Raw genomic sequence first — 15,410 nt, forward strand, 5'->3', positions numbered from 1 at the left:
CCCCTACCTCGGTTGAACGCTCCATACATTCGACTTGCTAACTATTGAAATCACCGCGCCGCATTAGCTATCAGACCAGTGAGGTTTAAGATGGAAGCACTTGCAATTTTAAGTAGGCCTTGTTTGATCAAATTACGTCAGTCAGGACCTGGGAATATTTCATAATGCAGGTAACAGTAGCTCAAGAAGGATATTCAACACAAATATTGTAAAAATGGCAAAATTTTATGCTTTACTTAACTTTTTAGCAACCCTAACTGTTACCCTTTGGTGAATCTCAACTATCCACCGGATAATCTAAGTGACGTCATATCACGGCCAGCTTTCTAACCAAGGATATAAACTAAACAAATTTTAAGACATCCTTTGAGCTACAGCAAATGAGCTAAGCGAGGGATAAGATCGACCACATACCCTCGTAAACACCTAATAGCTTTGGGTTGGTATTTGCCGCTTGTTGAACCGTTCAAATATTTGAAATGAATTAGCCCAAACGTGTTACGCTAATGCCATTCGAACCGTTCTAGCCTAGATTCATCTAAAATTGGTATCCTTTGAACCAGGTTACGAAATTGGACGGAAAACGCGATTGGTCCCGCAGTCGCCATTTTGAAGACAATTGGTTCTTGTGGCTCAATAAATCTGCTAGGAGCTGCGTAAGTCTTTCCCCGTTTTAGAACAAATCAAAAAATTATAGTAGTTTGATCATTCGAAGCCCTGTTTGATTCAACCTCGCTCTTTTATTCTGTTGTGGTTCTGATATCGCGTACTTGATAACGATCGCCGTCGCCCTTCGTAGTGTTGGGCGTTCTTTTCTCAGAATGCATTAACAAGGTGAGCTTATTTCTTTCATGCAACATTCTTCTGGAAGTTTCACAGGTTGCACTATGTATGAACAGTACGCACATGTCATCATTTGGCCTTGGATTGCTACTTTTGACCTGCTTGTTTAGTTGCACTTTTGTTATGTCTAGGGTCTGTTAGTGATTTACTTAATTCAGGTGTCATGGTCTGCTCAGTGCCTGCTTGATTGGTGGTCATGTGGCAGTTTGCCATTGCTCATTTTTGAATGGTCTTGAAAAGATCTGGACCATGTGAAGCCAACCAGTCTTGCAAAAAGGCAGAATTGGTTTGTCTTGGTTCAGGTTCATCCCATCAGTAGTGCCATACCAGTGCATGCACACTAAAGTTGAGGTCATTGAGTCCACTGCATGTTTATCACCAATTTTTGCACTGAGAGAGCCAATGTTTCAAAGGAATTTGCTGCTTTGTGTGTTGTGAGTGTGCATGGGAGCACTTTAGTCAAGAATGCTCCCAATGCATTTGTTTTCTGGCAATTGAAAAAAATTACACAATCCTGCCTGGACTCTGCTCAAGCTTGCTACAGGTTCAGGACATGGACATCACACTAGCATCAGGTGCATTATGTAATTTCTTACACTCAGTTATAATGTGCTGCCATGCAATGGTTGGGTTTTATTTCCAACCTGTATGTAGCAAAGTTAGTGCACACAAGGTATGCTAGGACATTGAAAAATGGTAGCTTAGGATTAAGCCTGGCCATTTTGCCACAGCACAATTTTAGAGTTGACAACAGATGTGATGTGTTTTGTCTTTCCATTATTTATCCAGTCTGTTCTTGAACCTATTTATGGTGTCAACAGTGTTCATTGAAAACTGTTGCTGCATTACTACATGTCTTAAGACCTAGCTTAGATCATCCTTTGGGTTCTGCCATCATGTGGATACTTTCACTGTATATATTTCCACCAGGACTAAAATTTGTATGTTGTACTTTTCCTACAGGGCTGAAGTGGAAGTTCACATGAGCAACTGATCTTGCCATGGGCCCTTAGGAAATAAAATAACTTGGTTCTGCTATTGTGAAATGTATCTGTTTTCCCAAGGATAGGATTTAGATGGCTTTTGATGGGTGCCCATTTTTCATGGTAATCTTTTGTAAGACATAAGTTATGGAGGAGCTTTAGCTGATACAGGTCAACTACTTGACTTAAAACAGTTGTACACTTGATCAGTGTTGACTAGTCTTCCTAACTTTTCATGGTTATTTTCCCCAGAGCATAGGTCTGATGAGTTTTCCCTTAAGCAGACAATAATACTCGATTAACAAAGCCCATGCTCATTCTTACCTCTTTTTGTAAACATAATCATACAAGTGGCTGGAAGGTCTCAGAGATGTGTGTTACATAGCAGATATACTAAGACAGCATGAGCACATTCAGATGGTTGAACTATATTAAGACAGCATAAGCACATTGAGATGGTTGAACAGGGTGGGAAATTTGTTTTTTTTTGCTGGTGGCGGAGTACAAACATTTTTGTGGTCGGAATACAGACTTGCCTGCGGGCAAAGGTCTGTCTAATGTGGAGTGAGTGTCTGCACAATGGGGCCTTGCTTGGAGTACATTGCATGCTGCCTTTAATGGGTCAACATTTTCCCAATGTTTTTCTGGCAAAAATTAGTGTCAGTATGCAATTTTGCATTTAAGTGGAATAGAGCACTTCTTGTGAGTGAGGGCGCCACACTGATCTCATCCATATCCCTGTAGTGCTACTAGCTCACCTATACATGCAAAGATTGATTGATGGCACATGTTAATAAAAAATATACAGATAGAGAGGTTAACAACAAAACTATACACATGCATTCACAGGTGCATCATACAAAGCTCAGTTACACATCATTACCCATCTACATGCAAACTTACACAATATCAAAATGATAAATCAGGTGCATCCTCTGCTTACTGACAAACTGAATTGTGGACAACCACTGTGTATCACACCCTGGTTTCTTAATGAGTCTTAGGCAGATGCAACTGACTAAGAAAGCCTTATGTATGTGACATCACTAACATGTAGTCCTTTTGGCCTTTACATAATTAATATAAACATACCAAAAGTGTTCCTCTTCCTATTTTTCTCTTTCTGCTCTTCTCCTCTTTCAGTTTCTCACCTTCTCTTTCTGTCACTCTTTTCTTTCCACTCCTCCTTCACTTCTGCTCCTCCTCTCTTCCTGCACCTCCTGTTATCCCTCTCCTCTTCTCCAAGTTCCCTATGATCCTATGCAGGGAAAATTATAATAGTGTCACTGCAGGGCCTTATGCCTGACAGCAAAGAACATGGCAGCATTGCCACCTGTCAGGTTACATCAATTATAACCACAGGCTGAAAAGAGGCCAGCCTCATATTTGATCCCACATGGGAAATGCAAGCCTAGCATTAATGTTGTATATAGATACCTTGGTACCTACACACCTACCCACCATGCTGTAGGTGGAGCAGTTTATAACAAGGTGATCCTGCACCGGCCTGCAGTGGTAAACATTTATAGATCAGTCCCCCGGTATTTATTTACCTTTTTTGGAATGACTTGATAGCGGTCCAAAACTAAATCCCAAGTAACTTCAGAAGTGTGGATGCATGCTGCGTGAAAATTGAAGACAACCAATTCCACTTTGCCTCGCTGAAAACCTCAAACTCGCAACTACGATGCGCATAATCCCAATCAGCTTCGGTCACCCTCCGGGCCCCTCACCCCCACCACATCAAGACAAACAAACAAGCCAGGCACAGGAGTTCTGGCGCACTCACAGACATTGTGATGGCATTCTGGCACTCATCAATGGTCCAACCAAGTACAAGTACCATGGGTTGGTCCTGAAATGACAGGCTGTGATGAATAGTCTAAGAAAAGCTGTTTATGCAGTTGCACCAACACAAATTGTGAAGTTTGTGGTAGAGGATTCATAGAGCTTTACAGCCATGCCTTTCAAGTTGCTATTTTCCACCTACAAATATATCTTACCTTCTGGTGGTGCAAGACAATGTCGAGATAATGCAGTACCTATACTACAAATTGATATTTCTCATTCTAAGGCATATCATGTCATTTCAACACCCTCTGAGGAAGGTCCGTGTCTGGACAATACCAAAACACAAATTTTTCAATTAAATTTGGCTAACTTCGCTAAAAACTTGCTGTGTTCCATCTTGTACTCCAGCTTGTTCTCCCCGGGTCTCCCCATAGGCCCCATTGTGAGAAGAGCAACTAAGTACTGCGATTTTTTCCCACCGGGTTATGGACCATCTCTATCTCACAAGTATAGGCACTGGTTGAGCCTGGAGACATGATACCGTTGTTAAATAATTAAGATATCCTCGAATCTTCAAAGACCGGCATTTACCGATTTCTGAAAAAGTGGTTGGCGTACTATCATTTATACAATAGTAATAAGTTTTGGAATGCTGCATGCCACAAACTCCCATTTTGTGAACGTAATCCGATGACATTTAAGAACCCAAAAGAAGCCGTTACCACCAAAAGTGTAGCCCACGAAGGTGATATTTGGATGCCATTTAATGTCATGATTCTATCTTAAAAGTGCCGATATGTGGTGTGTTTGAATGCTATGATTTGCAGTTTAATTGCAAGTTGGATGGTGATTGGTGGCTGGTATGGCAGGAGCAGGAATGCAACAAGCGCTTTGAAAAGGATATTTTGGAATTTTCTCACCAAACCGTTTGCAAGATGCACGTCCTTTGGTAAAATCGCTAACATGTTTTCTTAATATGAGGTAAGTTAAGAGCATAGTTGGCATCCTGGACTTCCTGCTCTGCGAGTCTTTGAATGATCTAGTAGAAATAGATGTGCCATCGGTGGTTTTGGTGCTGCTGGTGACTTTCTGGTCCAACGAATATTGTTGTAGGTGTCTGTTGCGACGCGGACCTCCACTGCTCGAAAATGCGCTCGTCAGTTGCAGGAGGCTGAGTTGCCGGTGGTTTCGGGTACGGGAGGCGATGGGTTCGTCGCGTGGTGGGAGCCAGAGCCGTGATATGCTTGTCCGTTTCTTGAAAAGGTATCGGTAGGTGTGTGCGTCGTGGAGAATGCGGTCTTACTTACTCAGGTGCGCCATATATTTTCCCCACAGGTAATGACATGTGAGGTATGTGGCAGTGGTAGGTACTTAAAACAAGCACATTTCATATTTCAGTTTATTTCGTTTCCACATAAGTAACTCACATAAGTTGTCATCACTCTTCAGGAGTTGCATAGGCTTGTACAAGTGCATCTAACCCATATAATACAATGATGAAGGGCATTGACATGAATGCCCAGGATTTGCCAGCTCCTGCAGGATTGCAGATGCTTGTTTCCATTTCTTGGTGCTCCATAGTTTGGTCCCCCCTGGAAATCAAATAAAAGTTATAACTCACTTTATGAAAGCAAGGTTCATGCACCCTTCTGGCTGTCAAGAAAGCAAAACTGCCTGCCTTGGTACTTATACTCAGGCTCATACATTTGCAATGGCATCTGCTTTGTGGGGCGACTGCAGCATTTATCTGGAGTACAAAAATTGTCATTCTTACCAGCCAAGAGCCTGGAGTACAAAATTTCCTGGTGCCACATCCACCAGAAAACGGAGGTTTTTCCCACACTGGTTGAACTGTCAGTATGTTACTCATGTCTGAACCCTCCATCTGAGTAGAGCATAAATGCATTCAGATGGTTGAACTGTCAGTATGTTACCCATGTCTGAGCCCTCCATCTGAGTAGAGAGCATAAATACATTCAGATGGTTGAACTGTCAGTATGTTACCCATGCCTGAGCCCTGTATCTGAGTAGAGTCTCTGTTCTTGGGCTACCATGTAAAATGTTGTTGCTCTGCATGTAGGGCAGTCACCTTGACTGGTCCTGCACCCTGGGTGGCTATGTATTTTGATTCAGAAGTGGTTTGGTCATACTGCAATTCCCCCTGAGGCCCTCATATTTCTCCCAGTTAGGGACACCTGATGTAAGCAGTGGCATATTCCAGGCTTCTGCCTACTTACACCTGGCAGGGCCACCATTTTTACATTAGCAACATTTGACATGCACCTCACATTGTTTTGAGGCTGTTGCTTCCATGAATGTTTGGGGTAATGCTTTATTATCATTTGATTTATATTGGACCACTGATGTTCTGGCTATATCACACTTGCTTTTTTCCAATCCACAGCATATCATGTATGCAGTTTGCAGCTGACTGTCCATTACACTGAGAGGTTGCCAAGTGCCTTGTCAATTAGTTAACAACAACTGCACATGTATTCATCATTTTTCTGATGGGAAGTATATTGCCTCCACTGTCATGCCTTCCATTACATTTATAACCTACCAAAGACCTTTCTTAACAAGTGCACATGTGTTTCTCAAGATAAATGTAAGTGCTCATGCTGGATAGCCAGTATTTTCTTGGCAAAGACATTGGTTGGCATCATGGTGGTCTGGATTACTTGAACAGCTTTTGTGTGCAATCCAATCATAAATTACATTTGTAAACCAATTTGACCAAGCTCCCACTGCCTATCAGCAGTTGGTGCCTCCTCCCTGTACCTATGTCTCATGTAGATGCAGCTGCTGACCACCATCCTTGCTGCAGGCTGTGACGGTGCTGGCCAGCAGGTGCTCGCCATGGAGTCGATCCGGGCGGCGGGCAGTGCCCCGTACTACCCGGCCGTCTCAGTGGAGCTGGAGCGCCAGTCGGGCTCGCCGTACGGTCCGCACGAGCCGCCGCCGCCGCCGCCGCCGCCGGTCACGTACGCGCCGGCCACGGTCCAGCTGGGCCAGCAGGAGGCCTTCCTGCGCGCCGGACACTACACCGTCGTCTCGGCCCGACATGACGAGCTCGTGCACCACGTGAGTAGCCTGCTCGGTGAAACGATGAGGTTGAGACTGGTCGACGCCGAGACATGGAGGCAGGGCATCCGAACACTGCGGGGTGCCGGTAGTGTAGTGGTTAACGTGCCTGCGTTAGCCACTGCACGTCTGGGAGACCACAGGTACGGGGTTCGATTCCCCGCGGTGTCCGCCCTTCCTGCCAGGGTGAGAGACAGGCGACAGGCATCCGAACGCCGGGTGGGTGATGGCTCGCCCGTGCAGGTACATAGCATTGCACGGAAGCTTACTGACCATGCATTATCAGATAGAGATTTACCACAGAATCGCCGTAAAATGTGTCGTGACGTCAGAGGTACGGTGAGATGACGCGGTAGGGCCATGGGCTGATCAGCGGCCGCAGGTCGGCCCGAAGCCGCCTCTGACCCGGGCGGCGTCTGCCAACAGGTCGCCGAGCGGGACGGTGAGCCAACGTTCTGCGTGCAGGCGGTGGCGCCGTTCGTTGCGTCTGGCGCCGAGCTGGAGAAGGTGGCGCCTCACGAGCAGCAGTACCTGATCCCCGAGCTGGGTGGCGCGCCCTACCAGCTCAGCGCCGCCGGCGACGTCTACAAACTGGTGGTGCGCGACGGCAAGCCAGAGGAGGTGGGCGCCGAGCAGCTGGCGGCGCAGTACGGCCAGCTGCAGCTGCCCGAGCCGCTGGCTGCCGCGCCCCAGCTGCCAGACAAGCAGGCACCGCCAGAGTCCCAGCAAGACGCGCAGCAGCACCAGCAACAGCAACAACAGCAGCAACAGCACTGTCTAGTGTGCGACCTGCGGATGGCCAACCACACGGCGCTGGACATTTTCAACAACACGACCCACCAGACGAGCACCACGTACGCCATCAAGCTGCGCCAGGTGACTGGGCACCGCGCCAACTTCACCTATCACTCGGAGGTACTGTGCGAGTCGTGTGCGTCGCTACTCAACGTGGTCGACTCGTTCGAGGCGCGCCTGCGCGAGATCAAAACGCGTCTCGAGGACACGCGCGCCGAGGTTCAGACCAAGTTTGGACGCACCTGCGCCAGGTACGACGACGGTGAGGCGACGGCGGTGCAGTCGCCGCCGCCGGAGGCGCCTCAGCCGCCGGCGCCGGCGCCGGCCGCCGAGGCTGAGAAGGCGGCTGTCGCCCGGGGTCGAAAGCGGCGCGCCGTCGCCGACGAGCAGCCTCAGCAGCCGAGGAAGAAGGCCCGCGCTAAGACGGCGGCGCGCGACGACAACTACAAGGACAGCTCGAGACCGACTGACGCTGAGGAAGGTACGCCGCCGTAACTGGCGGATAGTTTGTGCGGTACGAAGTGAAACGTATCTAAAACGTTTGAATGGATTGGAAAACTTCTAAAGTCATTTGTTTTCGTCTTGTATTTTAGTACATCAAAGTGAGCAGCCTCCGTGGCTCGTGAAAACTGTGCTCAAATTCCACAACTGTAGTTTTGGGCGCAGTCTGCGATGTGGTGTTACCAGAGTTCATTGCCAACCTGCCGGGTCGGGCTGCAGGCCATCAGCGCTGTAATGCGTCCGGGCGGTGTACGCGGCGGGTGCCGGCCGTCCGCTGTATCTCTGTGGGTAGCCGGCGGCCGGCAGCTGACGGCTCGCCTGTCCCGCCTCAGCTCCTGTGACGCGCCGGCGGCCGGCCCGTCCGGCCGGTGTGCGCGGCGGGTGCCGGCCGTCCGCAGCCTTTGTGTCTCTGCGGGTAGCCGGTGACCGGCAGCTGACGACTCGCCTGTCCCGCCTCAGCTCCTGTGACGCGCCGGCGGCCGGCCCGCAAGGCCGTGGACAGGACCCGCCAGCTGATCGAGTCGGACGAGGAGCCGGAGCCGGACCCGGCCGCCTACCTCGAGGTGAGGCCCGGCGCGCCGCACCCGCTGACGGCGCGCCCCACCGGCGTCCGGCCGAGTCATGGGTGCAGGCGCCTCTGCAGGACGGTGTCTATTATGAGTATGCGTATCTTTGCAATATATGAAACTATTCAGCGAGCAAATCTACGGCGGTAATTCAGCTCGGATATTCAAGTGAGTTGGCACAGACTAGTAAGTATAACCTAGTGTTAGTATCTTGTGCGGTACCTAGAGAAGGGATAATTTCAACAACAGAGACCAGCTTCCATGGACATTTGATCCACAAAGCATCATCTGCGCGCTGCGCCTGTTTGCGCATTTACAAGAAACAATTTTGTGGTGGAGACCGTAGCGCCCTGCCGAGCCCCTGGACGGCGCTGGCGTTCACCGCCCGGTCGCTGCGCGGGCCTGTGGCGCCATGGTCGGCGCCGAACCTGCGTGCGATGTCGGTGCGGGCCGACGGTCTGGCGGTGTCAGCAGGCCTGGCGCGCCTGTCCATCGCTCGCTGATGTTGGCTTGTGTGTGTGCCAGCTGGCGGACGCCATGAAGCTGGAGGACGAGGCCGAGGCGGAGGAGGAGGACGCGCTGCCGCCGCACGCCGCCGAGCTCGCCGAGACGCGACCGATCCGCGTGGCCAACATGTGCCCCGACTGCGGCCGGCTCTTCATCAACCCGATGGTGCTGCGCGTCCACCAGCTGGCGCACATGCCGGCGCCACCGCCGCCGCCGCCGCAGCCGACGGCCGCCGACTTTATCCCCGTGCTGGAGCTGGACAGCTACGGCAGCGGCGCCGATGACGTGCTGGCGCAAGCCGTGCAGCAGATGAACAGTCCGGCGGGGCCGGGTAGCCCGACGCCGCCGCCGGCGCCGCCGGCCGCCGACGAGGAGGCGCCCGACGAGGAGGAGGCCGCGGCAGCCGCTGCCGCCGAGGAGGCAGCCGCTGCCGACGGCGTGCAGGACGTCTACAAGTGCGACTCGTGCCCGGCCCTCTTCAAAACGGTGCAGGGCTTGCAGAAGCACCACCGCAAGGTGCACTCGTTGTCGGTGTGGCGCTGCTTCGTCTGCTGGCAGGCGGTGGACAGCCTGCGCCGGCTCAAGCGACACGTGGCCACGCATGGCGAGAAGAACAGCTGCGCCGTCTGCCTGCAGCCGTTCGACTCCAAGATGCTGCTCAAGCTACACGTGACGCGCAAACACCCGGAGACGCAGACCAAGAACAACTACTGCGAACTGTGTAACAAGCACTTCGACAACCAGGGCTTCCTGGAGCACGCGCGCGGCGTGCATGGCGTGGGCGGCGACCCGGCGCGCCGCTTCAAGTGTGCCCAGTGCGGTAAGGTGCTGCTGAACAGCGTGTGCTACCTGCGCCATGTCAAGGTGCACAAGAAGGATTTCAACTGCCAGTACTGCGGCAAGTCGTTCAACAGCCGCACCAACCTGGACAACCACGAGCGCACGCACACGGGCGAGAAGCCCTACTTCTGCCCCGACTGCGAGCGCACGTTCACGTCCAAGCAAGTGCGCGACATCCACATCCGCACGTTCCACCGGCAGAACCCGTACGCATGCAAGCGGTGCAACCGGCGCTGCGAGTCGAAGGCGTCGTTCATCCGGCACATGCGCTCGCACGCCGGCGTCACGCCGTTCGAGTGCACCGTCTGCTGCAAGAAGATGACGACCGAGTACTCTCTGAAGATGCATATCCGCGCCATCCACGACCGCAAGCTGCCGTTCAAGTGCGACGTCTGCCAGAAGGCGTTCCCGTACAAGTCATCGCTGACGCTACATATGAACACGCACTCGGGCGACAAGCTGCACATCTGCGACATGTGCGGCAAATGCTTCGCGTCACGCGGCTCGCTGCGCACGCACATGCACACGCACAGTGCCGACAAGCCGTACAAGTGCGAGTGGTGCGACCGCAGCTTCTCGCGCAAGGACCTGCTGGCCGGCCACAAGCTGCAGATCCACGGCATCCAGCCCGAGATGAAGTATTCGCGACTGAGCAAACACTGAGCCGGGCCGGCCCGGCTCACGGCTGTGAATTAAGGCAGCGCCGCCGCCGTGTGGTGGCGGCGCGGGGCGAGCCGCTGCCGCCGCCTCTGCTCGGCGTGGCCCCCGCCTGTCGCGGCAGCTGGTCCCACTGCGCGGCCCTGCGGCGCGCGCGGGGTGGAGACGGAATCTGAGGCGCGCGTGGCCGCCCGGTCACGGAGACCAGCTGCCTTGCCTTGTCGAGCGTTTCATTTTACTGTGTGGAGGTGATCCGGAGGACGTTGTGAGGTCGGTGAAAGGTTCGCTGCAGCATGGAACTTTTTCCATCCCTCATCTCTTGCCCCCCTTCAAGTCACGCCTGCTACGTCTGCTGAGCGTCGTTGGTGAGCAGTTTGTGAGAAACTGGTCAGGAAAGGCTCCCTATGCGAACAAGTCCGATACTGGCTGGACACTGATCTGTGCTCAGGTTGTGAGCGATGTAGACTAGTATCCCAGGCTATTTTTTCAGTGGGGTTGTTAGTGAAGGGACTATACGGGGATAGTGCAACATTGGCGTTCGCTCATAGTGGTTGTAAGGGCTAGTACATTATCTGTCAGCCAATCAGCGTTGTATCCGTGCCGGATGAGGTTGATTGTCAAGCGAGTGAACAATCAGGTGCTCCGGTTTCGATACGCATTTGAGAATAAAGTCTGCTTGTTTTTTTTTTTCTCACCGCATGTCATTTTGAAAGAAACCTGTAGCTGGCGCATATATTGTGAAGGACCCCTTTAACCGCGTAAGCTAGTATTCCGTCTGGCTCCGGGATAGGCCGGCGCGGCTTGGCGGCTGTGGTCTCGCACCCCCACTGCCCGGCCTGGGGTCAGAGCTCCGGCATATGATCAAACTCCCTGTGGGAACTATCCCGACCCATGAGGATGGCCTATGACACCTTGGTTTCGCATTTGTGTGGCCCGCTCGGCCGCGAACCGACCGGCGTAGTGATTTATAATGTGTAAATGCCGCGTCGCTGTCGGGCCGTGTGTACGCTGTTCACATCGCGACGGTTTGTGGTCTGTTTTCCGTGACAGCAGACCATTGTCCATGTTTTTGCCATGGGTCATTCTTCTGGCCGGACTTGGTTCGTTTTTGGATGTGTCGTTTGTAACGAGGCGGCGCGGTGCAGTGTACTGTGAAATATACAATGAAATGAATGAATGAAACGCCATGGTGTCATGGCTTTGCAAATGCAGTCGGTAGTGAACGCGGTGAGACGCCATAGGCCGTCATCAGACGGCGCCTCCCCAACTTTCTGTCGTGAGGTGGAGAAAGCGGTGTCCCTGTTGACATGAATGGCTGGTGCCGTCGATACAGCCGATATCCCTGAGGATAGCTGGACCAGTGTTATACAGACGGGCGCTCGCTGTGGTGCGCCTGCACATGGGAAGACGCTCTGGCCAGCGGCATGGCGGGCTGACGTCCTTCAAATGCCGGTCGATTGTAACGCGGGTCACCACCATCCGCCGATTCGAATGACTCATTCCAAATTCACACGATTCCTTTATCCGTTCATCTCATTCACTCATCTCCCATCCATGTCATGCATGCCTTGCACATTCAACCATCAGTGAATCATTCATTGATTCATCCCTGACCCGAAACGGGCCGATCTTATGTGTGACGACTCACCCAGTCCGACGAAAGCCTCGGGACATGTTCTAGAACAGCTCGGGCGTTGCCAAGTCATCCACAGAAATGTGCGGCATGCGTGTTTGATCTGCGCAGTGTCGGCCTCTGACGCAGCGACCACCGACCCACGTGGAGCTGACCGAGGTGCACGTCTAGATTCTGACGCACTGAGCTGACCTCCCAATCTATGCTGCGCTTTGCTGCTGAGCTAACGTTTCTTACTGGTAAGCAGTATATTAAGGATCGCTATTTCAAAAGTCAGTAACTGTTGTGAGTGCTGGGACTGACCCATACAACAGTTCTCTGCCCTTCCAACAGTCTGTGGTTGTTGCAACAGTTTTCTGCCACCTCAACAGTCAGTCTCAACTCGGATCTGCTGATGTGCTCAGGTCCTGTTGCTGCTGCCTGCTGAGCTGCCGTCTCTGGTGGTCAGGCCGCCACGCCGTGCTGATATCCGCGGCCCGTTTCAGGGCGGCAGCTCGTCCGGTGACGGCGGCGAGGACCCGGCCCGGCGACGAACGCGCGTGCTCAACCGCTGTCCCGAGTGTCACGTGGTGCACGACAACCTGCACGCCTTCCGCGTCCACCTGGCAGCGCACGCCTCGCTCGCCGCCGACGTCGTGGCCGACCACATGACGCTCAAGACGCACGAGCGTCTGGCGTACGCCTGCAGCAGGTGCGTGCCGCGGCCGCAGCACCGCCCGGACGGCGCCGGCCGGCCCGGTTGCGGCTGACTGGCCGGGAGACGCTGGCTGCCGCCGGCATGGAAGCGTTCCCAAGTCGGGAGGGACGGTACTTTGGTTATTTCTTTGGTAGGGACTTTGGTTATTTCTTTACGGTCGACGGTCACGGGCCAATGGTAGGTTTTCAAATAGTTTGAGTCTCAGACCCCGCCCTCGGTTCCGCACCCCTGCTGGCAGGTGTGAGGTCTGTAACAGAGGACATACGCGACGCCCTCACTTGCAGGTAGAAATGTGTAGATTGTTGTTCGGGCGTGAGGACGTGTTGTGTGTCTTGTCATTTTGCTCTTGCTGGTATCTGCATTACGTGTGGCGGCTCACTTGATATTCGCTGTTAGAAACGTACGTAGGGTGCACAGTATGACAGGCGTGGCAATGGTCGCACCGATCTCTCCAACATGTGCGCGTTCGGAAGAATATCCGTTGACAGATGATCGTTTTGGCAGCTCCGCCGCACGAACCGTTTGGAACATTCCCCACCCACGTCTGCTGGGCAGTTCAATACTCAGCTGTACGCACTGAAGCCCTTTGGCCATCTAGCTCGGGATTTCGCAAACCCCGGGGGTCACATCCACCTCCCGCCCCCTGGGACGGTGTACATGATTAGTGGGCAAGAAGCTGCCACTTCCCCCCCCCCCCCCCCGACAGACTGTAGCTCCCTGACCTCGTCCTCGACAGACTGCGGCTCCCTGACCCAGTCCCCGACAGACTGCGGCTCCCTAACTCCAACCCCAATAGACCTCAGCTGCTGCCGCGCTGCCCTCACCGCCCGCCGGCCCCGCCAGGTGTCCAGCCACGTTCTTTGTGTACCGGGAGCAGCAGCGCCACGTGCGCTCGCGCCACCCGCGCTTCAGCCGCTGCCCAGCGTGCCTGACCCAGGTGGAGGAGACGCCCGGCCTAATGGCGGCCCACCAGCAGACGCACGCGGCGTTCAACCGGTGCTCGTTCTGCCCGCTGGTGGCGCACACTCTGGAGGAGCTGAGCCGGCACACGGCCGCGCAGCACCCGCTGGCGCTGCGCAGCCTCTACTGCGAGCTGTGCCGCGCCTTCGTCGACGAGGCCGCCTTCGCCGGCCACGTGCGCGCCGAGCACGGCCACGTGCCCGAGCTGTGCGTGCAGTGCCGCGTGTGCGGCGACGTGCTGAAGCGACCGGCGTTGGCCGCCCACGTGCGCGTGCACGAGGCCAGCTTCCGCTGCCAGTACTGCAGCCGCTCGTTCCCCAGCAGCGGCACACTGGTGGTGCACGAGCGCACGCACACGGGCGAGCGGCCGTTCTCGTGCGCGCAGTGCTCCAAGCCGTACATCTCGAAGGCCACGCTGGACGCGCACGTAGCGGCGTTCCACCGTGTGAACAAGTTCGAGTGCTCCGAGTGCGAGCGCACGTACCCGAGCGAGTCGCGTCTAAAGCGGCACCAGGTGACGCACGGCGACACCAAGCCGTTCACCTGCCAGGTCTGCCAGAAGGGCTTCAGCCTCGAGAACCACCTGAACCTGCACGTGCGCGCCATCCACTTGGGCGAGACGCCGCACGAGTGTCACGTGTGTCACAAACGCTTCCCGTACAAGTCGTCGCTCAAAGACCACTTGCACGTGCACACGGGCGACAAGTCGTTCTGCTGTCATACGTGCGGCAAGCGCTTCCGCACGGCCAAGATCCTGCGCTCGCACTCGTACACGCACAGCAAGGAGAAGCCGTACAAGTGCGACGTGCGCCAGTGCGGCGCGAGCTTCTCGCGCAAGGACCTGCTGGCACGACACCGACTTACGGGGCACGGCATTGCGCCGGCCGTGCAGTACAGCCGGCTGCAGGGCCGGCCGACAGCGCCGCCGCAGCCACCACCTCCCCCTCCTCCGGCGCCGCCGCCGCCGCCGCCGGCGCCCGTGCAGTACGTGCTGTACCAGGCGGCGCGGCCGCCGGAGCCGCCGGCTGGCTACGCGGACTGTGACGGCTCTGGAGGGAGCGGACCTTGATCGGCGGCCATTGCAGCCGTCCACGGCCGTCCGTCGGCTCCACCGTCCGCTGCGCCGCGCTCACGGCCTGCAGAATATCGCCCGTTGTGACGCGTGATTCAGCTGCTCGACCTGCCGCCTGCGCCATGCATTAGCATCTTTTTGGTACAATGCGCTGCGATTTGGTACGTTTGTTGTTTTGGTGGAGGTCGGTGGACAGAGGTGCTTCGCGCTGTTACAAGCGATCACGTGATCTAGTCCTTGGGTATGTCCCGAGACACGCTGTTCGTGGATCACCGTGTACGGAAGTTCGTGCCATTGGTATTCGTCACGATGTCATGCGGGGACTCTCCGGGGCATGGGTTTCCTATTGGAAGCCATTCTCGCACTGAGCGGGTTGGGCGCCTGAGGAATGCTCTGTAGCACCGCCGTCCATCAGCCGTCAATGTATTTCGCTCAAGAAACGTGACGTAATACCACTGGTTTTGAAAGGCGCATCTCTCTC

The 15,410-nt window shown here is 54.2% G+C and overlaps 1 protein-coding gene across 1 annotated transcript; it reads left to right on the forward strand.

Moving 5' to 3' along the window:
• Positions 1-394: 394 nt before the first annotated feature.
• Positions 395-15,381, forward strand: LOC119100182 (oocyte zinc finger protein XlCOF7.1). The gene is made up of 7 exons (XM_037223292.1): positions 395-439; positions 6,445-6,701; positions 7,128-7,977; positions 8,457-8,560; positions 9,089-10,570; positions 12,686-12,891; positions 13,741-15,381. Exons 2-7 carry the CDS (start codon positions 6,477-6,479, stop codon positions 14,924-14,926), a joined length of 4,053 nt encoding a protein of 1,350 aa, XP_037079187.1. The 5' UTR covers positions 395-439; positions 6,445-6,476; the 3' UTR covers positions 14,927-15,381.
• Positions 15,382-15,410: the final 29 nt, after the last annotated feature.

Source organism: Pollicipes pollicipes, unplaced genomic scaffold (assembly GCF_011947565.3).
Source record: "Pollicipes pollicipes isolate AB1234 unplaced genomic scaffold, Ppol_2.1 Scaffold_4881;HRSCAF=5763_pilon_pilon_pilon, whole genome shotgun sequence".
Lineage (NCBI taxonomy): Eukaryota > Metazoa > Arthropoda > Thecostraca > Pollicipedomorpha > Pollicipedidae > Pollicipes > Pollicipes pollicipes.